The following is a 26,603-nucleotide window of genomic DNA, read 5'->3' as shown; positions in this document are numbered from 1 at the left end:
GCAATGGGGCTTCGACCCTTTAACCATCGCACGCCCTTTGTCCGTGCAATATTTAACCACTCACACAATTGTGATTGGAGGTAATACTCCATATAATAAAAATATTGCACGCCACAAGGCCGTGCAAGGGTTAACGGGTATGTAGCCCCTTACGAAGGTGTGAAGAGTGCCCGTAGGGCGTGATGAATCACCTAGTATATATACAGTATACTTACAGACATTTCTATGCACCCCTAATTTAAGTAGAGCATTTATTTTGCAGAAAAACGCTTGCTTTCTATAATTTTTTACACTGTTCTAGAAAACTGCTTATAACAGCTATTTGTCACAATTTAAGAACCCCAAATACTTTTATTATGTCCACTATTAGCCCTCTATACTGTTATCCAATATTATTTTGGGGTACAGGCAGATTTCCCCATTTTCACCAATACTTAACATGTGAAAAAAAACAGCAAGAATTAACCGGTGAAACACTGAACACCCTTTTCTGATTGGATTACACGATAAATTAACACCTGATAACAGGCGATAAGTGAAATTCACAGGCAAAATGCGCAATAAGTTAACACTCGAAAACGTAACAGTTTATCGAATATAATTAATTTCCTCCCAAATGCCGAGTACATACTGTGCGATTCAGGCTACGATATTGACTATACGATCTGCCCAGAGGCATGAACCTCCGATATAGTCAATATTGGCCTGCCTGCACTGTCTATTTTCCCTTGCAACGCCAATCTGACCACGCATCGGCATCGCAAGGTGTTTCCACACAGTGCGATATGCACTATGTTTTCTCCGTAAGACATACAGTGGGTTCCCGGCCACCAGTATGCCGGCAGCGGGGCGAGCACTAGAAAGCCCCTTGTGGGCTCACCACGCTGCAGGCACTGCCCCCTTAACAGTACTCACTGCCCCCTTAACAGCATTCACTGCCTCCTCAGAGTACTCCCTGTCCCCTCACTGCACTCACTGACACCTTCACTACAATCCCTGTCCCTTTCACTGTCTACCTCACAGCAGTCCCACAAGTCCTTTCACTGTCCTTCTCAGAGCACAACCCCCCCTCCCAGCCCCTCAGCGTACCGCCCTCCTCAGTTCAATGCACTCTTCCACCTTCAATAACCTCCTCACAGCCCCTCCCCCCACCCTTTCAATGTCCACCTCACAGCACACCTCACTTCAGTGTCCATCTCACAGCATACTTCCTCCCCTTCACTATCTCACAGCACACATCCTCCCCTTCACTGTCCACCTCACAGCACGCATCCTCCCCTTTACTGTCCACCTCACAGCACGCATCCTCCCCTTCACTGTCCACCTCACAGCACGCATCCTCCCCTTCACTGTCCACCTCACAGCACACACCCTCCCCTTCACTGTCCACCTCACAGCCACACCTCCCCTTCACTGTCCACCTCACAGCACGCATCCTCCCCTTCACTGTCCACCTCACAGCACGCATCCTCCCCTTCACTGTCCACCTCACAGCACGCATCCTCCCCTTCACTGTCCACCTCACAGCACACACCCTCCCCTTCACTGTCCACCTCACAGCCACACCTCCCCTTCACTATCCGTCTCACAGCACACTTCCTCCCCTTCACTGTCCACCTTACAGTACACCTCCTTCCTTGTACTGTCCATCTCATAGCACAGGATCTGGTCAGTATCCTAGAGTTCGGTATCCTGGCAGTCAGAATACCGATGCTGGAATTCCGATACTGTTAGGAATGATGACGCTGACATCCCGACATGGATTGAAATGCCGGTGCCGGGATCCCAAACGCCAGAATCCCGGTCGAGGTCTGCCGCCACTCTGCACAGGTAAGCTGCGCCGAAGGGGGGGAGGTTAGGTTTAGGTTGCGTGGGGTGGGTTAGGGTTAAAATATGGGGAGAGATGGTTAGGCACCAACAGGGAGGGTTAGGGTTAGGCTGCGGGGTTAGATTTATGCTGCGGTGTGGGGAGGGGGGGGGGGGGGCGGTAGGGATAGCCACCACTGAGGAAGGTTAGTGTTAGGCTGCGTGGGGAGAGGGTTAGGGTTTGGGGAGTTGGGGAATAGGGCTAGTCTGCTTATCACCTTTGTGTCGGGATCCTGAGCGTCGGGATGCTCCTGTCGGTATTTTGGCTGCTGGCATCCCAAGCGCTGGGATCCCAATACCATCCCCACAGCACACCTCCACCCCTTCACTATCCACCTCACAACAAACTTCCTCCCCTTTACTGTCCACCTCACAGCACACCTGCAGCCAGTCATCAGCACTGCTCAGTGGCGCACCCAGGGGGGGGTTTCCGAGCACCCAGAAACCCTCCTCCACTAAAAAAAAAATATATATATATATATATATTTTTTTTTAGCTGCATGAGTATTATTAATGGCTGTCTAGCGTCCTCTGCAGCCTGCTGTCTTCCTGGTGGCACTTGTAAGTGCTTAATAAAAGTTTACTTTATTTGAATTATAGTACATATATATCCATGTCCATACATATATACACATGTATATACATAGATACATACATACATATAAACACACACACACACACACACACACACACACACACACACACACACACACACACATATGATATATATACATGTGTATATATACGTGTACTGTATGTGTGTATATATATATATATATATATATATGTATGCATGTTTAATATGCTATGTGTATATATATATATATATATATACATATATACACGGTATATATATATATATTTCTCTGACGTCCTAAGTGGATGCTGGGACTCCGTAAGGACCATGGGGAATAGCGGCTCCGCAGGAGACTGGGCACAACTAAAGAAAGCTTTAGGACTACCTGGTGTGCACTGGCTCCTCCCACTATGACCCTCCTCCAGACCTCTGTTAGAATCTTGTGCCCGGCTGAGCTGGATGCACACTAGGGGCTCTCCTGAGCTCCTAGAAAAGAAAGTATATTTTAGGTTTTTTATTTTCAGTGAGATCTGCTGGCAACAGACTTGCAGCTAGTTTGGGCTTCTTAGGCTACTGGACACCATTAGCTCCAGAGGGATCGAACACAGGACCCGACCTCGATCGTCCGGTCCCGGAGCCGCGCCGCCGTCCCCCTTACAGAGCCAGAAGCATGAAGATGGTCCTGAAAATCGGCAGCAGAAGACTTCGGTCTTCAACAAGGTAGCGCACAGCACTGCAGCTGTGCGCCATTGCTCCTCATGCACACCTCACACTCCGGTCACTGATGGGTGCAGGGCGCTGAGCAGCAATATTAACACCTTGGCTGGCAAAATAATCACAATATATAGTCCTAGAGGCTATATATGTGAAAAATACCCCTGCCAGGATCCATAAAAAAGCGGGAGAAAGTCAGCCGAAAAAGGTGCGGGGCTATCTCCCTCAGCACACTGGTGCCATTTTCTCTTCACAGTGCAGCTGGAAGACAGCTCCCCTGGCTCTCCCATGTAGTTTTCAGGCTCAAAGGGTTAAAAAGAGAGGGGGGGCACTAAATTTAGGCGCAAAATTGTGTATTATAGCAGCTATAAGGGAAAAATCACTGTGGGTAGTGTGAATCCCTGTATTATATAGCGCTTTGGTGTGTGCTGGCATACTCTCTTTCTGTCTCCCCAAAGGACTTTGTGGGGTCCTGTCCTCAGTCAGAGCATTCCCTGTGTGTGTGCGGTGTGTCGGTACGGCTGTGTCGACATGTTTGATGAGGAAGGTTACGTGGAAGGCGGAGCAGATGCCGATAAATGTGAGGTCGCCCCCTGTGGGGCCGACACCAGAGTGGATGGATAGGTGGAAGGTATTAACCGACAGTGTCAACTCCTTTTATAAAAGGCTGGATGACGTAACAGCTGTGGGACAGCCGGCTTCTCAGCCCGCGCCTGCCCAGGCGTCTCAAAGGCCATCAGGGGCTCAAAAAAACGCCCGCTACCTCAGATGGCAGACACAGATGTCGACACGGAGTCTGACTCCAGTGTCGACGAGGTTGAGACATATACACAATCCACTAGGAACATCCGTTGCATGATCTCGGCACTGAAAAATGTGTTACACATTTCTGACATTAACCCGAGTACCACAAAAAAAAGGGGTTTTATGTTTGGGGAGAAAAAGCAGCCAGTGTTTTGTTCCCCCATCAAATGAGTGAATGAAGTGTGTGAAGAAGCGTGGGTTCCCCCGATAAGAAACTGGTAATTTCTAAAAAGTTACTGATGGCGTTCCCTTTCCCGCCAGAGGATAGGTCACGTTGGGAGATATCCCCTAGGGTGGATAAGGCGCTCACACGTTTGTCAAAAAAGGTGGCACTGCCGTCTTAGGATACGGCCACTTTGAAGGAGCCTGCTGATAAAAAGCAGGAGGCTATCCTGAAGTCTGTATATACACACTCAGGTACTATACTGAGACCTGCAATTGCCTCAGCATGGATAGTGCTGCTGCAGCGTGGTCTGTTACCCTGTCAGGACAGGGTTACTATTTCGCTAACCATAGAGCATATTAAAGACGTAGTCTTATATATGAGGGATGCACAGAGGGATATTTGCCGGCTGGCATCCAGAATTAATGCAATGTCCATTCTGCCAGGAGGGTATTAGGGACCCGGCAGTGGACAGGTGATGCTGACTTTAAAAGGCACATCTGCCTTATAAGGGTGAGGAATTGTTGGGGATGGTCTCTGGGACCTCGTATCCACAGCGACAGCTGGGAAGAAAATTTTTTTACCTCAGGTTTCCTCACAGCCTAAGAAAGCACTGTATTATCAGGTACAGTCCTTTCGGATTCAGAAAAGCAAGCGGGTCAAAGGCGCTTCCTTTCTGCACAGAGACAAGGGAAGAGGGAAAAAGCTGCACCAGACAGCCAGTTCCCAGGATCAAAAATCTTCCCCCGCTTCCTCTGAGTCCACCGCATGACGCTGGGGCTCCACAGGTGGAGCCAGGTGCGGTGGGGGCGTGTCTCGGGAACGTCAGCGACCAGTGGGCTCGCTCACAGGTGGATCCCTGGGTTCTGCAAGTAGTATCACAGGGATACAAGCTGGAGTTCGAGGCGACTCCCCCTCGCCGTTACCTCAAATCAGCCTTGCCTGCTGCCCTCTGAGAAAGGGGAGGTAGTACTGGCAGCAATTCACAAGCTGTACTTCCAGGAGGTGATAATCAAGGTACCCCTCCTTCAACAAGGCCGGGGTTACTATTCCACAATGTTTGTGGTACCGAAACCAGACGGTTCGGTGAGACCCATTCTAAAATTGAAATCCTTGAACACTTATATACGAAGGTTCAAGTTCAAAATGGAATTGCTCAGTGCGGTTATTGCAAGCCTGGACGAAGGGGATTACATGGTATCACTGGACATCAGGGATGCTTACCTGCATGTCCCCATTTACCCTCCTCACCAGGAGTACCTCAAAATTGTGGTACAGGACTGTCATTACCAATTCCAGACGTTGCCGTTGGTCTGTGCCCGGCACCGAGAGTATTTACCAAGGTAATGGCCGAAATGATGATACTCCTTCAAAAAAAAGGGAGTTATAATTATCCCTACTTGGACGATCTCCTTATAAAGGCGAGGTCCAGGGAGCAGTTGTTGGTCGGAGTAGCACTATCTCGGGAAGTGCTATAACAGCACGGCTGGATTCTGAATATTCCAAAGTCGCAGCTGGTTCCTACGACGCGTCTACTGTTCCTGGGTATGGTTCTGGACACAGAACAGGAAAAAGTGTTTCTCCCGGAGGAGAAGGCCAAGGAGTTGTCATCTCTAGTCACAGACCTCCTAAAACAAATACAGGTGTCGGTGCATCAGTGCACGCGAGTCCTGGGACAGATGGTAGCTTCTTACGAAGAAATTCCATTCGGCAGGTTCCATGCAAGGATCTTCCAGTGGGATCTGTTGGACAGGTGGTCCGGGTCGCATCTTCAGAAGCATCGGCTGATAACCCTGTCTCCAAGGGCCAGGGTGTCGCTGTTGTGGTGGCTGCAGAGTGCTCATCTTCTAGAGGGCCGCAGATTCGGCATACAGGACTGGGTCCTGGTGACCACGGATGCCAGCCTTCGAGGCTGGGGGGCAGTCACACAGGGAAGAAACTTCCAAGGACTATGGTCGAGTCAGGAGACTTCCCTACACATAAATATTCTGGAACTAAGGGCCATTTACAATGCCCTAAGTCAGGCTAGACCCCTGCTTCAACACCAGCCGGTGCTGATCCAGTCAGACTACATCACGGCGGTCGCCCATGTATACCAACAGGGCGGCATAAGAAGCAGGACGGCGATGGCAGAAGCCACAAGGATTTTCCGATGGGCGGAAAATCATGTGTTAGCACTGTCAGCAGTGTTCATTTCCGGAGTGGACAACTGGGAAGCAGACTTTCTCAGCTGGCACGACTTCCACCCGGAAGAGTGGGGATTTCATCCAGAAGTCTTCCAAATGATTGTACACCATTGGGAAAGGCCACAGGTGGACATGATGGCGTCCCGCCTCAACAAAAAGCTAAAAAGATATTGCGCCAGGTCAAGGGACCCTCAGGCGATAGCTGTGGACGCTCTGGTGACACCGTGGGTGTACCAGTCGGTTTATGTGTTCCCTCTTCTTCCTCTCATACCCAAGGTACTGTGGATAATAAGAAAAAGAGGCGTAAGAACTATACTCATTGTTCCGGATTGGCCAAGAAGAGCTTGGTACCCGGAACTTCAAGAAATGATCTCAGAGGACCCATGGCCTCTGCCGCTCAGACAGGACCTGCTGCAGCAGGGGCCCTGTCTGTTCCAAGACTTACCGCGGCTGCGTTGACGGCATGGCGGTTGGACACCGGATCCTGAAGGAAAAGGGCATTCCGGAGGAAGTCATTCCTACGCTGATTAAAGCTAGGAAAGAAGTGACCGCAAACCATTATCACCGCATATGGCGAAAATATGTTGCGTGGTGTGAGGCCAGGAAGGCCCCAACGGAGGAATTTCAGCTGGGCCGTTTTCTGCACTTCCTACAGTCAGGGATGACTATGGGCCTAAAATTGGGTTCCATTAAGGTCCAGATTTCGTCTCTATCGATTTTCTTCCAGAGAGAACTGGCTTCACTACCTGAAGTTCAGACTTTTGTTAAGGGAGTGCTGCATATTCAGCCCCCCTTTTGTGCCTCCAGTGGCACCTTGGGATCTCAACGTGGTGTTGGATTTCTTAAAGTCACATTGGTTTGAGCCACTTAAAACCGTGGAATTAAAATATCTCACGTGGAAAGTGGTCATGCTGTTGGCCTTGGCTTCGGCCAGGCGTGTGTCAGAATTGGCGGCTTTGTCATGTAAAAGCCCTTATCTGATTTTCCATATGGATAGGGCAGAATTGAGGACTCGTCCCCAGTTTCTCCCTAAGGTGGTATCAGCTTTTCATTTGAACCAACCTATCGTGGTGCCTGCGGCTACTTGGGACTTGGAGGCTTCCAAGTTGTTGGACGTAGTCAGGGCCCTGAGAAATTATGTTTCCAGGACTGCTAGTGTCAGGAAAACTGACTCGTTGTTTATCCTGTATGCACCCAACAAGCTGGGTGCTCCTGCTTCAAAGCAGACTATTGCTCGCTGGATCTGTAGTACGATTCAGCTTGCACATTCTGCGGCTGGACTGTCGCATCCTGAATCAGTGAAAGCCCATTCCACGAGGAAGGTGGGCTCTTCTTGGGCGGCTGCCCGAGGGGTCTCGGCTCTTCAACTTTGCCGAGCAGCTACTTGGTCGGGGTCAAACACATTTGCTAAATTCTACAAGTTTGACACCCTGGCTGAGGAGGACCTAGAGTTTGCCCATTCGGTGCTGCAGAGTCATCCGCACTCTCCCGCCCGTTTGGGAGCTTTGGTATAATCCCCATGGTCCTTACGGAGTCCCAGCATCCACTTAGGACGTCAGAGAAAATAAGATTTTACTCACCGGTAAATCTATTTCTCGTAGTCCGTAGTGGATGCTGGGCGCCCATCCCAAGTGCGGATTGTCTGCAATACTTGTATATAGTTATTGTTTAACTAAAGGGTTATTGTTGAGCCATCTGTTGAGAGGCTCAGTTATATTCATACTGTTAACTGGGTATAGTATCACGAGTTATACGGTGTGATTGGTGTGGCTGGTGTGAGTCTTACCCGGGATTCAAAATCCTTCCTTTTTGTGTCAGCTCTTCCGGGCACAGTATCCTAACTGAGGTCTGGAGGAGGGTCATAGTGGGAGGAGCCAGTGCACACCAGGTAGTCCTAAAGCTTTCTTTAGTTGTGCCCAGTCTCCTGCGGAGCCGCTATTCCCCATGGTCCTTACGGAGTCCCAGCATCCACTACGGACTACGAGAAATAGATTTACCGGTGAGTAATATCTTATTTTATATATATATATATATGTGTGTGTGTGTATATATATATATATATATATATATATATATTATATATATACACGGTGTGTGTGTATATATATATATATATATATACACATACACAGTGTGTGTATATATATATATATATATACATACACAGTGTGTGTATATATATATATATATATATATATATATATATATGTGTGTGTGTGTGTATATATATATATATATATATATATATATATCTGTACATACACACACAGACACACTAGTTTTACGGACCCAGCATATACTGGGTCACCTTAGTCCCCTCCCCCGTGATTGGCTCCACCCAGTTCTGGAAACCCCCCCATGCAAATCCTGCGTTTGCCACTGCTGCTGTTTGCAGCTACCAAACTAATCACGATAGCGTTATGTTTGTATCTTGTGTTCTGAGTGGCATTCACATTACGTGCAGCTTAGAATCAGGCTCTTAAAGTATGTCTAGCATAAATCATCTCCTGTAAAGGAACCATTAAGTTACAGCATTGATAAGTATGCACATTAATGTACTTTAATTATTTCTAATGAATTTCAAGTGAGTAGATATTTTAATTTAAAAAAACTGCAATAACTTAGCTTTGATAGCCAGCTAATTATATATAATAATATCTGAATAACTTAGCTGGACGGAAAGAACTTCACATTTCTGATATTTTAGGCAAGAACTGAACAAGATGAAGGAACAGGAGCAACGGTACCGTACAGCTGTGGAGGAGGCACAAAAGAATCATGAGAAAGCTGTTCACTTTCTAAAGGAAACTATGACGAGGTTGGTTTTGCTATGACAAATAGTTGGATTGTAATTTGCTGTTTTGAAAAGTCTTTGGTGCATACATACTTGCCGATAAAATGAACGACGTCGCTCATTTTCACCCTTCCTGAGCGACAGTGTTCACTTTCTCGGAAAGTGTGTATGACGACAACGACGACCTATGTGCGGCACCGCGGGTTGTTAACGACCCTCAGTGTCGGTGGTGCATGCATGCTCCAATCTGGACTGTCGTCCAGGAGCTGCCTGCCCGGCCACTGCGTGACGTCACTGAGCGATATGAACAGTCATATCGCTGAGTGTGTACAGCCGGCCGCTGACCGCCCGGTCCAGGAGGGGAAACACTAGACGATGACGCTCACGGAGCTACGTCGTCTTTTGTGTATGTATCTTTAGTTACATGCTGTAATCTGCGTTTCTCATTGTTTTGAAATATCCATCCAAAACAAACACCCATGAAATCTCTTTGCACTCTTGTGTGCTTATCTTCAATACCTGATACCATCATCTCCTCCTCCACCTTTTGGTTTGCCCGGCCTGCTGCTTATTTGGGTAGTACTTTGCCGATGCAGCAATGTTTATAAACCTTGTCCATGTCCTGCAGTGTTCTGTACTGTAAGTCACTTTTATCTTGTATTGTTCATACTGTTTCCATCTCTGTACTGTGTGAGGCACTGCAAAGAACTTGTGGCGCCTTATAATAAAGGACAATAATACCCAGAGAACAGTACATATTATTCTCACTGTGGCTCACACACAATACAGGTAGTAATAATAACAATAATAGGGTAACTGACTGATATAGAAGTATTCTATCCCCTATGAAAGCATGTCTCTTATTTCTCCGGCAGGGTCAACAGGTTATCCATAGGATAACAATGGGATATGATGAAGCAACAGCGGATTTGTACCAATCGGTCAAAGCTTTCCGTCTTCCCAGTATGCAACGGGCTCATCCATATATCCCAGCCTCCTGGCTCAGGCAAATCAGTTTTTTGTTTGGTGCGGCAGGAGCCGGACCATGGTCAGAGGGCTGCTGGTTTTTAGCAGCCGTAAGCTTTCTTATTTTATTTTTATAGTCTTACTATTTTTCTGAGCAATCTTTCTAAACAGCGTCTTATACGTACCTTAGAAAGAGTCCCTCCAACAACTCTTCGCCGGGTTGCGACAACACTTACCCACGAGTATAGCGCTGTTTTTCGGTGGGCGTCTGTGTTGGATATACTAGCAGGTCCAGCAGACATTACCAGGCTGTGGCCGGAGCACGGGGAGAAGGTAAGGCATCAGTTCCGCTTAAAAGGGGAATACGGACACAGCTGCACTGTTTTGGGTAGAGACTACCAAACAGTCGCTGACGCGGCTGCCACCTCGGGTGCACCAGCACTAGGCCTTAGGGATCATAGGCTCCAGGATTAGTATGAGGCCGCGATCCCTAGGGTTGATGTCAGCAATGGGGAGTCAGACGCTCCCTTGGTCGCCCCTCCCCCCGGTTCATGACCAGTTTCCTCCGAGTCTCCGCCATGTACTGTTTCCCGCTTCCGTCTCACACGCTGTACACGAAGGGGACCCAGTCGCAGCTTAGGCGGCTGTGTGACTGGTGCTTCTGTGTTCACTGAGCGTCTATGTTCACTATACTGTAGGTTCATGGAACGGCAGTGTATATTAGTAGCGTCTAGATCAGGGGTGGGCAATTATTTCAGCTGACATTTCCTGTCAGTATCCGAGGGCCACACACAAAATGGCAGCTCCCCCAACTTGCCAAAAATATAGGGACGTGGCTTCATGTGGAAGGAGTGTGGACAAAAAATAATACAGATTCGTATTAGGCTGCACAATAGTCTCCATTATTCAAATTGCGCCACTTACATACATTACAGCAGGTAGAGCTCCCTTTTACACAGTACGGAAGGTACCCTTTTACACATTAACATTTTATTTAGGATAATTAAGCAAATTATCCAGTGTCTCATGGCCCCTGGGGAAAGGTGTGACACAGTGATAGGACACGGGGAGTGTGACACAGTGACAGAACACGAGGGGTCACAGATAAGAGTCGGCATACACACAGTCCAGTCTCCGGGGGCAGCCAGCATCTTCGGGGAAGCTGGACATGCCCCCGAAGCGAAAGAGAAAAGACCCACCAGGCCAAGCCCCTTTCAAATTAAGCCGCACCCCCTTTTGGGCACCACACTGCTTGAGCAGGGGGGGGGGGGTGTATTAGTACCGAGTGCGCTCCAGGTGTCACCACACCCGGTGACGCCTCTGAGCGACACGGTGACAGAACACGGTGGGGTTGACAGTGACAGAACACCATGGGGGTGACACGGTGACAGTACACGGGGGGTGTGACACAGTGACAGAACATGGGGGGGTGACACAGTGACAGAACACGGTGGGGGTGACAGGGTGACAGCACACGGTGGAGGTGACAGGGTGACAGCACACGGTGGGGGTGACACGGTGTGGGTGACAGAACACGGTGACAGAACACGGGGGGTGACACGGTGACAGAACACGGGGGGGTGACACGGTGACAGAACACGGGGGGGGTGACACGGTGACAGAACATGGGGGGTGTGACACAGTGACAGAACACGGGGGGGGGTGACACAGTGACAGAACACGGGGGGGTGACACGGTGACAGAAAATGGGGGGGGTGACACAGTGACAGAACACGGGGGGGGTGACACGGTGACAGAACACAGGAGGGTTTGGTACAGCGAGAGCTAAAGATCTCTCCCCCCAACCTAAAAACAGTCTGACGCCGCTGTCCGCACACACAAATACTCACACACACTCTCACATATATATATATATATACACACACACACACACACACACATATATATATATATATATATATATATATATATATATATATATATTTCTCTGACGTCCTAGTGGATGCTGGGAACTCCGTAAGGACCATGGGGAATAGCGGCTCCGCAGGAGACTGGGCACATCTAAAGAAAGCTTTAGGATCACCTGGTGTGCACTGGCTCCTCCCCCTATGACCCTCCTCCAAGCCTCAGTTAGATTTCTGTGCCCGACGAGAAGGGTGCACACTAGGGGCTCTCCTGAGCTCTTTGTGAAAGTTTTAGTTTAGGTTTATTATTTTCAGTGAGACCTGCTGGCAACAGGCTCACTGCATCGAGGGACTAAGGGGAGAAGAAGCGAACTCACCTGCGTGCAGAGTGGATTGGGCTTCTTAGGCTACTGGACATTAGCTCCAGAGGGACGATCACAGGTTCAGCCTGGATGGGTCACCGGAGCCGCGCCGCCGTCCCCCTTACAGAGCCAGAAGAGCGAAGAGGTCCGGAAAAATCGGCGGCAGAAGACGATCCTGTCTTCAGATAAGGTAGCGCACAGCACCGCAGCTGTGCGCCATTGCTCTCAGCACACTTCACACTCCGGTCACTGAGGGTGCAGGGCGCTGGGGGGGGCAGCGCCCTGAGACGCAATAAATCGATAAAAAAACCTTATATGGCTAAAATAAATGCATCACATATAACTCCTGGGCTATATGGATGCATTTAACCCCTGCCAAAACATACAGAAAAAGGATGATAAGGACGCCGAGAAAGGGGCGGAGCCTATCTCCTCAGCACACTGGCGCCATTTTCCCTCACAGCTCAGTTGGAGGGAAGCTCCCTGGCTCTCCCCTGCAGTCACTACACTACAGAAAGGGGTTAAAAAAGAGAGGGGGGCACAAATTAGGCGCAGTATATAACAATACAGCAGCTATAAAGGGAAAAACACTTATATAAGGTTATCCCTGTATATATATAGCGCTCTGGTGTGTGCTGGCAAACTCTCCCTCTGTCTCCCCAAAGGGCTAGTGGGGTCCTGTCCTCTATCAGAGCATTCCCTGTGTGTGTGCTGTGTGTCGGTACGTTGGTGTCGACATGTATGAGGAGAAAAATGATAAGGAGACGGAGTAGAGTGTCTGAAATTGTGTTGTCACCCCCTAGGGGGTCGACACCTGAGTGGATGTACTGTTGAAATTGCGTGACAGTGTCAGCTTTGTATAAAAGACAGTGGTTGACATGAGACAGCCGGCTACTCAGCTTGTGCATGTCCAGACGTCTCATACAGGGGCCCTAAAGCGCCTGTTACCTCAGATACAGACGCCGACAGGGGTACTGACTCCTGGTCGACGGTGAAGAGACAACCGTGATTTCCAATAGGGCCACACATTGCATGATTGAGGCAATGGAAAAAGTTTACACTTTTCTGATAATATGAATACCACCAAAAAAAGGGGTATTATGTTTGGTGAGGAAAAACTTCCTGTAGTTTTCCTGAATCTGAGAAATAAAATGAGGTGTGTGATGATGCGTGGGTTTCCCCCCGATAACAATTGATATTTTCTAAAAAGTTATTGGCAGTATACCTTTTCCCGCCAGAGGTTAGGGTGCGTTGGGAAACACCCCCTAGGGTGGATAAAGCGCTCACACGCTTGTAAAAACAAGGGCTCTACCCTCTCCTGAGATGGCCGCCCTTAAGGATCCTGCTGATAGAAAGCAGGAGCGTATCCTAAAATGTATTTACACACATACTGGTGTTATACTGCGACCAGCAATCGCCTCAGCCTGAATGTGCAGTGCTGGGTTGGCGTGGTCGGATTCCCTGACTGGAAATATGATATCCTAGATAAGGACAGTATATTATTGCCTATAGAGCAATTAAAAGATGCATTTCTATATATGCAGGATGCACAGCGGAATATTTGCCGACTGGCATCAAGTATAAGTGCGTTGTCCAATTATTCCAGTAAAGTGGTCAGGTGATGCGGATTCCAAACGGCATTTGGAAGTATTGCCTTAAAAGAGGGGATGTACCCCAGGTCGCCTCTCAAAATAAGACGCCGTATTATCAGGCGCAGTCCTGGTTGGCAAGCGGACAAAAGGGTTCCTCTTTTCTGCTCGTGACAGAGGGAGAGGAAAATGGCTGCAGAGATCAGCCAGTTCCAAGGAACAGAAACCCTTTTCCGCCGCTGCCAAGCCCTCAGTATGACGCTAGGGCTTTACAAATTCAGGCACGGTGGGGTCCCGTTCTCAATGAATTTCAGTGCGCAGTGGGCTCACTCGCAAGTAGACCCCTGGATCCTTCAGATAATATTTCAGGGGTACAAATTGGAATTCGAGACGTATTCCCCTCGCCGTTTCCAAAAGTCTGTTTTACCGACGTCTCCCGCTGACAGGGAGGCAGTTTTGGAAGCCATTCACAAGCTGTATTCCCAGCAGGTGATAATCAAGGTACCCCTCCTGCAACAGGGAACGGGGTATTATTCCACACTATTGTGGTACCGAAGCCAGACGGCTCGGTGAGACCGATTTTAAAATCTAAAATCTAAAATCTTTGAACACTTGCATACAGAGGTTCAAATTCAAAATTGAGTCACTCAGAGCAGTGATTGCAAACCTGGAAGAAGGGGACTACATGATGTCTCGGGACATCAAGGAGGCTTACCTTCATGTCAAAATTTACCCTTCTCACCAAGGGTATTTCAGGTTATGGTACAGAACTGTATCAGTTCGGACGCTGCCGTAGGGATGGTCCACGGCACCCCGGGTCTTTACTGAAGTAATGACCGAAATGATGATATTCCTTCGAAGGAAGGGAATTTTAGTTATCCTTTACTTGGACGATTCCCTGATAAGGGTAAGATCCAGGGAACAGTTGGAGATCGGTGTAGCACTATATCAGGTAGTGTTGCGGCAGCACGATTGGATTTTCAATATTCCAAAAATCGCAGCTGGTTCCGACGACTTGTCTTCTGTTCCTAGGGATGATTCTGGACATAGTCCAGAAAGAAGGTGCTTCTCCCGGCGGAGAAAGCCAGGGAGTTATCCGAGCTAGTCAGGAACCTCCTAAAACCGAACCAAGTCTCAGTGCATCAATGCACAAGGGTTCTGGGTAAAAAATGGTGGCTTCCTACGAAGCAATCCCATTCGGCAGATTCCACGCACAGTGGAACCTTCTGGACAAATGGTCCGGGTCGCATCTTCAGATGCTTCAGCGGATAACCCTGTCACCAGGGACAAGGGTATCCCTCCTGTGGTGGTTGCAGAGTGCTCATCTTCTAGAGGGCCGCAGATTCGGCATTCGGGACTGGGTCCTGGTGGCCACGGATGCCAGCCTGCGAGGCTGGGGAGCAGTCACACAGGGAAGGAATTTCCAGGGCTTATGGTCAAGCCTGGAGACATCTCTTCATAAAAACATTCTGGAACTAAGGGCCATTTACAATGCCCTAAGTCAAGCGAAACCCCTGCTTCAGGGTCAGGCGGTATTGATCCAATCGGACAACATCACGTCAGTCGCCCACTTAAACAGACAGGGCGGCACGAGAAGCAGGAGGGCAATGGCAGAAGCTGCAAGGATTTTCGCTGGGCGGAAAATCATGTGATAGCACTGTCAGCAGTGTTCATTCCGGGAGTGGACAACTGGGAAGCAGACTTCCTCAGCAGACACGACCTTCACCCGGGAGAGTGGGGACTTCACCCAGAAGTCTTCCACCTGATTGTAAACCGTTGGGAAAAACAAAAGGTGGACATAATGGCTTCCCGTCTAAACAAAAAAAACTAGACAGATATTGCGCCAGGTCAAGGGACCCTCAGGCAATAGCGGTGGACGCTCTGGTAACACCGTGGGTGTACCAGTCAGTGTATGGGTTCCCTCCTCTGCTCCTCATACCAAAAGTACTGAGAATCATAAGAAGGAGAGGAGTAAGAACTATACTCGTGGTTCCGGATTGGCCAAGAAGGACTTGGTATCCGGAACTTCAAGAGATGCTCACGGACGAACCGTGGCCTCTACCTCTAAGAAAGGACCTGCTCCAGCAAGGGCCTTGTCTGTTCCAAGACTTACCGCGGCTGCGTTTGACGGCATGGCGGTTGAACGCCGGATCCTGAAGATCCCTACCCTGGTCAAGGCCAGGAAAGACGTAACCGCAAAACATTATCACCGCATTTGGCGAAAATATGTTGCGTGGGGTGAGGCCAAGAAGGCCCCTACAGAGGAATTTCAACTGGGTCGTTTCCTCCATTTCCTGCAAACAGGACTGTCTATGGGCCTAAAATTAGGGTCCATTAAGGTTCAAATTTCGGCCCTGTCGATTTTCTTCCAAAAAGAACTGGCTTCAGTGCCTGAAGTTCAGACATTTGTAAAAGGGGTACTGCATATACAGTCTCCTTTTGTGCCTCCAGTGGCACCTTGGGGATCTCAATGTTGTGTTGAGTTTTCCTAAAGTCACATTGGTTTGAACCACTCACCACTGTGGACTTAAAATATCTCACATGGAAGTGACGAGTTAGCCCTGGTTTCAGCCAGGCTGGTGTCAGAATTGGCGGCTTTATCATATAAAAGCCCTTACTTAATAGTTCATTCTGAAAGGACAGAATTGAGGACTCGTCCTCAAATTTTCTACCTAAGGTGGTTTCTGCATTTCACATGAACCAACCTATTGTGGTACCTGCGGCTACTAAGGACTTGGAGGATTCCAAGTTGCTTGACGTGGTCAGGACCCTGAAAATACATGTTTCCAGGACGGCTGGAGTCAGAAAATCTGACTCGCTGTTTATCCTGTATGCACCCAACAAACTGGGTGCTTCTGCTTCTAAGCAGACGATTGCTCGTTGGATTTGTAGTACAATTCAGCTTGCACATTCTGTGGCAGGCCTGCCACAGCCAAAAATCTTAAAATGCCCACTCCACAAGGAAGGTGGGCTCATCTTGGGCAGCTGCCCGAGGGGTCTCGGCTTTACAACTTTGCCGAGCAGTTACTTGGTCAGGAGCAAATACGTTTGTAAAATTCTACAAATTTGATATCTTGACTGAGGAGGACCTGGAGTTCTCTCATTCGGTGCTGCAGAGTCATCCGCACTCTCCCGCCCGTTTGGGAGCTTTGGTATAATCCCCATGGTCCTTACGGAGTTCCCAGCATCCACTAGGACGTCAGAGAAAATAAGAATTTACTTACCGATAATTCTATTTCTCGTAGTCCGTAGTGGATGCTGGGCGCCCATCCCAAGTGCGGATTGTCTGCAATACTGGTACATAATTATTGTTACCAAAAAAATTCGGGTTATTGTTGTAGTGAGCCATCTTTTCTAGAGGCTCCTCTATTATCATGCTGTTAACTGGGTTCAGATCACAAGTTGTACAGTGTGATTGGTGTGGCTGGTATGAGTCTTACCCGGGATTCAAAATCCTTCCTTATTGTGTACGCTCGTCCGGGCACAGTATCCTAACTGAGGCTTGGAGGAGGGTCATAGGGGGAGGAGCCAGTGCACACCAGGTGATCCTAAAGCTTTCTTTAGATGTGCCCAGTCTCCTGCGGAGCCGCTATTCCCCATGGTCCTTACGGAGTTCCCAGCATCCACTACGGACTACGAGAAATAGAATTATCGGTAAGTAAATTCTTATTATATATATATATATATATATATACACACACACTTTCTCTCACTCACTTTTCCCATTAACTTACTGATCTGGCTGGCAGTGGCAGGAAGGATGGATCTGCAGCAGTCTGGCTCTTGTCCGTGTAGCTCCGCCCCCTGAGGTCCCGTGTAGCCCGCCCCTTCATCGGCACGTAGCCCCTCCCCCTTTTTGGCTGAACACAGCCGTTGTCACTGGGGAGTCTGGAGGAGGAGGCTGCTACAACGCAGCAGCAGCAGCAGCAGCAGCAGGGGAGAGAGGCGCCGCTGGCAGCTTGGAGGTACTGCAGTGCAGAGCAATGACAAGCAGCTCAGCTGGTCGGGCCGCTTGTCATTGCTTGCTGGTGGGAGGCAATGGGCCGGGCAGGATCGGTTTGCGGGCCGCATCCGGCCCGCGGGCCGTATTTTGCCCACCCCTAGTCTGGATCCACTCATCGTTCTATAACGTATTGATCTGTATCCCACTCTACTGAGTACGGGTAATACAGCACTAAGTCTCTATCTACCATTTTGGGTATGAATAGTTAGATAAGTGCCTATTGCATATGAGTCTGTATACATTTACTGTTGTTTCTTTCGCAATGCGTCTGACTACGGTAGATCTGTTTAAACATGATTCAGTAATATGTTCTCCTACATACTTGAAATGTAGTTGTAGTTGATGATGTGCTCCTATTGCTTATTATACTAATGTATAACGTGACTGACTGCTAGTGTGATTGCTGACTTTACTATATTCTGTCTGTTTTGTATTATTCCGATCCTCAATGCTGGTGCATGGGTAGGGTCGGATTGTATGTCACTTTAAAGAGCTTAAAGGGATTGCAGTCACAAATTGTGTAGTACACTGTGGAAGTGTTGATTATTTCTCTCTTACGTCCTAGAGGATACTGGGGTCCACATTAGTACCATGGGGTATAGACGGGTCCACTAGGAGCCATGAGCCATGGGCACTTTAAGAATTTTTTATAGTGTGGGCTGGCTCCTCCCTCTACACCCCTCCTACCGGACTCAGTTTAGAAAATGTGCCCGGAGGAGTCGGTCACGCTTAGGGAAGCTCCTGAAGAGTTTCCTGTATTTATTTCTCTGTTTGTTGTTTTCAGGCAGGTCTGGTTGGCACCAGACTGCCTTCTTCGTAGGAATTGGGGTGGGGGGGGGGGGCACGAAGGTAGGAGCACAGCGCTGACAGGTATGCTGTGGCTCCAGGCTTCAGAGACATGCAGTGTGTATGTGTGTTCCGCTGTGAGGGGCGAGTTGAGGCCACAACTAACAATACCCGCATTGGGAGTACAGCTTACAGTGGTTCTGACCCACTGTAAAGCAAACCATATAACCTCAGCCAGTATAAAAAACCCTGAAGACCGTGCGCCATTAAGGGGTCAGAGCTTCACTATGAGCGGATCCAGCGGCTCACCAGCGCCATTTTCCCTCTGCAGCTCTCACTTAACAGACTGGCAGAGAAACTCTGCGCCTCCGCAAGGACTCCAGATTACCTCAGCGGTACCAGGGGGTTATAGCAAGGGGGGGGGGATCAGTATAAGAGTACTGATACCCTATTAAGGGTACTTAGTCGCGACCCAGCTAGGCTTAAGCTTTAGCAAGAAGGGCGCTGTGTGGCTGGCTCCATCATACTCCGTGTCTCCCTAGAAGGGCTCTGTGTGGGTTATCTGTGCTTAACCTTTCTCCAGTGTGTACTTTCACATTACAATGTCTAAGGAGTGTGTTTCATGCATGGCAGAGTTTTTTTCTTCCCCAGGGGGATCACTACAATGTACTCAGGATAGTACACATTCTCAGGCTAGTGGATCCGAACCAGCATGGTTGGATTCTCTAAAAGGAATGATCTCAAATATTTCTAATAAATTATCCCAGAATGAGAAAGAGACGCAATACTTAAGACAGTCTGTGGATGACCTGATGAATAGAGATTCAGTTCCCATACCATCGTCTCAGACCCCCACCATTTGTCAACAAAAGCATACACTGGCCCAGATCCTGAAGACTGACACTGATGATGACGTGTCAGACGCAGAGGAGGGTGAGGTGGACTCGGTGTGGGATGATGCAGCTCTGTCACAGGGGGTACAGGCTCTGATAGAAGCTATTAGAGACGTTCTGCAAATTCCTGATAAGGTGACAGAGGAGGCTGAGGTGTCTTATTTTGATGTAAAAAAGAAATCCTCTGCTACTTTTCTTGCATAAAAAGAATTCTCTGTTTGAAGAAACCTGGGTTAATACTGATAAAAAGTTTCAGAACCCTAAGAGATTACTCACATGATGATAGAAAACAATAGGAAAACCCACCGATTGTTGACGCATCAGTATCTAGGTTGTCACGTAAGGTAGTCTTCCCTGTTCCTGGGGCAGCCTCCTTAAAGGACACGGCAGACAGCAAAATTGAGAACACTCTCAAATCCTTGTACACGGCTGCTGGGGTGGCCCAGTGACCCACTATTGCTTGTGCATGGATTACTAGGGCCATTGCTAAATGGTCAGGTAATCTAATTTGACGAGTTAGATTCCTAATCCAGGGGGGAGATAGTTTTACTCCTACAGCATATACAGGACTCTGCAAATTTTATGGTAGAGGCTATAAAAGAAATAGGTTTGCTTAATGCATGCACCATGGCTATGGCAGTGCCAGCACGCAGGGGCCTATGGCTACGCCAGTGGACTGCAGATGCGGATTCCAGGAAAGGCGTGGAAAACCTACCGTTTACAGGTGCGGCCCTGTTTGGAGCTGAACTGGATACGTGGATTTCCAAGGCTACGGCGGGTAAATCTACATACCTTCCTTTGCAGCCACCCAGCTAGGGAAACCTACTCTGCTCCAACGCTGCAGTCCTTTCGGACAGCAAAATTTTTAAATAAAACCAAAGGTTCTTCTACGGCCTTCAAAGTCAATAGAAGTACACCCAGAAAACCAGCAACTGTAGGTTCAGAGGAACAGAACCCCTGTTCTGCTTCCTCGAAGCCTTCAGCATGACGGTGGACCGCACTGCCTGGAAGACAGGCATGTGGGAGCCTGATTTAAGATATTTCAGTCACATACTGTATGGGCAACATCATGCCAGGATCCCTGGGTCAAGGATCTTATCGCCCAGGGCTACAGACTGGAGTTTCAGAAACTTCCACCTCACTGATTCTTCAAATCAGGCTTACCAGCTTCTCAAGAAGCAAGTATGTCTTTACAGGAAGCAATTCAAAAACTGGTACAGACTCAGGTCATTGTTCCAGTTCCACTTCAGCTGCAAAACCAGGGTTATTATTCCAACCTGTTTGTGGTACCGAAACCGGACGGTTCGGTAAGGCCCATTTTAAACCTCAAGTCGTTGAACCCGTACTTACGGGTGTTCAAGTTCAAGATGAAGTCTCTGACAGTGGTGATCTCAGGTCTGGAAGAGGGGGAATTCTTGGTGTCTCTGGATATCAAGGATGCGTACCTTCATATTCCGATTTGGTCATCTCATCAGGCTTATCTAAGGTCTGCATTACAGGACTGTCACTGCCAGTTCCAGGCCCTGCCATTTGGCCTCTCTACGGCACCGAGGGTGTTTACCAAGGTAATGGCAGAGATGATGTTTCTCCTCCGCAAACAAGGAGTGTGTCATGACTGAGGTTTTGTGAACCCGGTGTTAGTGAAGTCTGTGCGGGCGACTGGAGAATTATATGTATACTACCACTGACCTGGTTTGGGAGTGTTGTGGACTCGGGGCTTCTTCCGGTGACTGGGAAGAGGAACCGCAGCAGAGATGGCCGAATCTAGGTTCTCCCCATGCAGGATTAGGTCGGCAGACAGGGGGCACGTGTGAACGCTGAAGATCTCCTGAAAGACAGAACTGGAAAGGCGCTGATGAATCAGTGAAGAATACCAGGTACAACTGCGCTAAAGTGCACTGGATGCTTGGAGACACTGAGGTGCTAGGAGGCACGGAAGTGCTTGGAGACACTGGGATGCGGAGAGACACTGAGATGCCGGAAGCACGGAGATGCTGAAGCACGGAGACGCTTGAGGCACGGGGGTGCTGAGGCACGAGGTGCTGGAAGCACGGAGGTACTGGAGGCACGAGGTGCTGAGACACGGAGATGCTGGAAGCACGGAGATGCTGGAGGCACGGAGGTGCTGAGGCACGGAGGTACTGAGGCACTGAGATACTGAGGCACGGAGGTGCTGAGGCACTGAGGTGCTGGGAGGCACGGAGGTGCTGAGGCACTGAGGTGCTGAGGCACTGAGATGCTGAGGCACGGAGATGCTGAGGCATGGAGATGCTGCAGGGATACGGGAGCTCTGGAGATCACAACTACAACAGCAGTAAAGATGAACCACGGCAGCTGTGGTTTTCAGTTGAGACTATGGAATATAATACTGTGCCTTTAAGATGAACCACTGCAGCTGTGCCTTTACTTTGAGACTCGTGGAAATAGTGATCATCAGTGGCAACACAAACGTAAACCAAACAGGGTAACAAGGAACAGAGTTTTCACAGGAACTAGAGTATAAAGGTTACCTTTAGGGAGCTCAGCTTGAAGACTCACACATAGCTGTGAGTGTGACACAAGGAACTGGCCCAGTTTCTAACTCAGCCTCCAAACTTATACTTCCTGGTTCTTGGTGATTGGTGAGCAGGATTAGGTGATGCAGAGAGTCTCAGGCTGGCAGAGGATTGGACAACTCTGGATCAGGTGAACAGTCACTGTCATGTGACTACTCCAGACTAGGCTGTGATGTAGAATGAGGCCTAGCAGGCCGAGAGAACACTGAAGCCTGAACTTCATATTACTGAATTCAGCCTCACACAGGAGATCACCACAGGTGGAGCTAATTAACTATTACCTTTCAGGCAGAGAACTCAGGAAAACTCATAGTGCTGACAAGCTGTTTAACTCAGTGAGTAAAAGACACAGGATCCGGGACAGATGGCAGGGGTAAGTCACCAAATAAGAAACCTACAGTCAGGATTGTGACAGTATCCCCCTCTTCAAGGGTGGACTCCGGACACCCATCTTGAAACTTAGAGGAACTTGAGAAATTCATACAGAAGAATTTAGGACCTTCGTTGATGCCTCTTCTTCTTACGGGAACATTTGGTTTTGACCAGGGAGAGCGGAATCTCCTGTAAAGAAAAAACTTCCTTAGGAAACATGGGACCTCCCCTGAAAAAAGTAGCATCATAAACTGGATCAAATTCAGAGTCTGAGTCCAAGTCTATTGGAAGATACCAGTCTTCTTTGGGAGTAACTACATGCATTTTGTAAGCTGCATTAACAAGTTCAGAACAACACAAGGAACTGGGAGTGGAATCAATGGAAACATAACCAACTCTTAAATCAACAGGCTGTTGTCTTTGTACTGTTTTCCAATTCTTGGCATTCCTGAAATTCCTAATGTATTTGTCACAACTGAGGGCCTGAGCTGACGGGAGGCAGCCTCAGTTGTAGGGGCTGAGATGTAACGGAACCTGGGAGGTTGTATCAGACCCCTAGACATGTAAGTAACATGTAGAATAACTGCCCGAAGGCGTGACCACGACAACCAGGATAAAAGTCAATGATGTTTATTATGACAAACTCCGTAACACAGCAGCAGTAAAAGGAAACATAAAAGTCAACAGAGGATAAATACAATTCCTGGGTACTACAGGGTGGCAAGGGCCACAGGCACTGGTAGTGTGAGACAGTTCTTATAATCTTCTAGTTGGAAAGTCCTTACCAGGCCTGACTGTAGCAATGGAGAGAACCCAGGATCGTACCAGCTGATGTTCCAGGAAAGGCTGGGCTGCTGAAGGTAAAACGGCTGCTGTGGATACTGGCTGGAACCAGACTGTTGTTGGTACGGAGTGGATACTGGCTGGAACCAGTTAAATAATAAACGAACTTGAGAGCGATGAAATAATAATGAAGTTTGGAGTTTGAGAGCGGTGAAATAATAATACCGGTGGAGAGTGGTAAACTGCAGAAAAGGACACTGGCCCTTTAAGAGAAGCTATACACTGCTGGAAGCTGGGCTGGAAGCAGGTGATTGTTGTAGCTGGAAACAGATGAGTCCAGAATGGATCGGAGAGTCAGGCTACACCGCAGATGGAATGCTGGTGCGGGTCTCTATAGCAGAAGTCTGGAGACAGGAGCTGGAACCTGGAAGACAACCACAGGAGAGAGACAAACTGGAACTAGGTTAGACAACCAAAGCACTGACGCCTTCCTTGCTCAGGCACAGCATACTTATACCTGCAGCAAGGAAGGGGTTGGCTAGGCAATTATGCAAATCAACAATACAGACAGCAGATTGGTGGAAATAATCAGATGACAAAATCCAAGATGGCTGCGCCCATGCAGACACTTGGAGGGAAGTTTGGTTTGTAATCCATGTGAGAATTGAAACAGTAATGGCGACGCCGGCCACAGGAGACGCCAGACTGACAAGCGCACATTTAACCACGCGGGCACAGCGGAGGCCGTGGCTGATGAAATCACCACTCTGACATTCTGCATGTGGAAACTCAGGAACAGCGGGATCCGGTCCTGGAACACTGAGCCAGCCTTAGGAGGCATCTGAAGGGTAAGTAATGGCGTCCAGATACCCGGATCGTGACAGCACCCCCCCCTTTAGGAGTGGCCCCAGGACACTTCTTAGGCTTTAAAGGAAACTTTGCGTGGAAATTTCGGACCAAGGCAGGAGCATGGACGTCTGAGGCATTGGTCCAAGAGCGTTCTTCAGGACCATAGCCCTTCCAGTCAATGAGGTATTGTAACTGACCGTAACGGAAACGTGAGTCCAAAATCTTGGCCACCTCGTACTCGACTCCCCGTTGAGTCTGAACTTTGGGAGCTGGAGGAAGTGCGGAATGAAACCGATTCAGGATCAGCGGTTTCAACAAAGAAACATGAAATGTCCTGGGTATTTTCAAGAAGGTTGGTAACTGTAACCTGTAGGCAACAGGATTGATGACTTGTTCAATCTTGAAGGGTCCGATGTAGCGAGGTGCAAATTTCATGCTGGGAACTCTCAACCTCAAATTCTTCGTGGACAGCCACACACGATCACCCACCTTGAGAGCAGGAACCGCTCTACGCTTCCTATCGGCAAACTTCTTATACCTGAATGAGGCTTTAAGCAGGGCTGCGCGGACGTTCCTCCAGTTATTTGAAAACTGACGCAAGGTGACATCCACTGCTGGAACAGAAGTTGCGGGAAGCGGTTGGAATTCTGGGACTTTAGGGTGGAATCCATAATTAATGAAGAATGGTGTAGAAGAAGATGAGGAATGGTATTGATTGTTGTGGCTGAACTCGGCCCAAGGAAGGAGTTGAACCCAGTCATCTTGAGAGGAAGACACATATATACGGAGGAAGGCTTCCAAGTCCTGATTCACCCTCTCGGTTTGACCATTGGTCTGAGGATGGTAAGCCGTGGAAAACTTTAACTTGACTTGGAGGGCTTGACACAAACTTCGCCAAAATTTGGCTACAAATTGTACTCCACGATCCGAGATGATCTCTTCAGGAAGACCGTGAAGTCGGAAGATCTCTTGTATAAACACTTGAGCCAACTTGGAAGCTGACGGAAGACCGGTGAGAGGGATGAAATGTGCCATCTTGGTGAACCGGTCAACTACCACCCAGATGGTATTAAACTTGTTGCAGATAGGTAGATCGGAAACAAAGTCCATCGACAAATGGGTCCAAGGTCGACGGGGAACAGATAATGGAACCAGTTGCCCCGCAGGCGACTGGCGGGAGACTTTGTGTTGGGCACACTTTGGGCAGGAGGCAATAAATTCCATAACGTCCTTCTTCAGAGTTGGCCACCAGTAGGACCTAGAAATAAATTCAAGGGTTTTCTGAATGCCTGTATGTCCAGCAAAACGGGAAGCATGGGCCCAATGCATGAGCTTCTTCCTTAGAACTGGCTTAACAAAACTTTTCCCTGGTGGAGGCGTAGAGTCCATCCCTACCGTGGAGAATGCCAACGGATTAATAATAGGATGCTTGTCTGCAGACTCGGACTCATTTTCTTGCTCCCATGAGCGGGAAAGGGCATCGGCCTTACGATTCTGAGAACCCGGACAGAACTGGAGTTTAAAGTCAAACCTAGAAAAGAAAAGTGCCCATCTGGCCTGACGAGGATTCAGACATTGTGCGCCTTTGAGATATAAAAGATTTTTGTGGTCGGTAAGTATGGTGATTGAGTGGGAAGCTCCCTCCAACAGGTATCTCCACTCCTCCAGAGCGAGCTTGATGGCTAGCAACTCCTGATCGCCAATGGCATAGTTGCGCTCAGCTGGGGAGAACTTCCGGGAGAAGAAACTGCAAGGATGTAGATGTCCATCTTTGGCCCTCTGGGATAACACCGCTCCTACTCCAACGGAGGAGGCATCTACCTCTAAGATAAAAGGAGAGTCGGTGTCGGGCTGTTTCAGAACTGGTGCAGAGATGAACCGTTGCTTCAGAAGGTGAAAGGCCTGTGTAGCTTCCTCGGACCACTTGGACGGATTAGCACCTTTCTTGGTTAATGCAGTGATAGGCGCCACGATGGTGGAAAAGTCTCGTATAAATTTTCTATAATAATTGGCGAACCCTAAGAACCTCTGGACCCCTTTGAGGCTTAAGGGTATAGGCCAATTCTGGATTGCTTGGAGTTTCTCAGGATCCATCTCTAGTCCGGAACCGGACACAATGTAACCTAGAAACGGAATGGTTTTAACTTCAAACACACACTTCTCCAATTTACAATAGAGGTGATTGACACGGAGATGGGAAAGAACCTCTTTTACCCAGAAACGATGATCTTCGAGATTATTAGCAAAGATGAGGATGTCGTCTAGATAAACCACGACATGGCGGTACAAGATGTCCCTGAAAATCTCATTCACGAAGTGCTGGAAGACTGCTGGAGCGTTGCTCAATCCGAAGGGCATGACGAGGTACTCATAATGTCCGTCACGGGTGTTAAAGGCGGTCTTCCACTCGTCACCCTCACGGATTCGGATGAGATTGTAGGCACCCCTCAAGTCCAGCTTTGTGAAAATAGTTGCA

At 48.6% G+C, this 26,603-nt stretch overlaps 1 protein-coding gene across 1 annotated transcript in view; it reads left to right on the top strand.

Annotated features, from left to right (window-relative positions):
* Positions 1–26,603, top strand: part of CFAP74 (cilia and flagella associated protein 74) — a 741,155-nt gene that overhangs the window by 150,243 nt on the left and 564,309 nt on the right. Inside the window, exon 8 of the mRNA XM_063943052.1 lies at positions 9,018–9,128. Coding sequence (XP_063799122.1) covers positions 9,018–9,128 — 111 coding nt within the window. The remainder of the gene's footprint in view (positions 1–9,017; positions 9,129–26,603) is intronic.

This window comes from Pseudophryne corroboree, chromosome 10 (assembly GCF_028390025.1).
Source record: "Pseudophryne corroboree isolate aPseCor3 chromosome 10, aPseCor3.hap2, whole genome shotgun sequence".
NCBI lineage: Eukaryota > Metazoa > Chordata > Amphibia > Anura > Myobatrachidae > Pseudophryne > Pseudophryne corroboree.
Note: the sequence above shows the minus strand (reverse complement) of the source record. Positions and strands in the feature narration are given on the sequence as shown.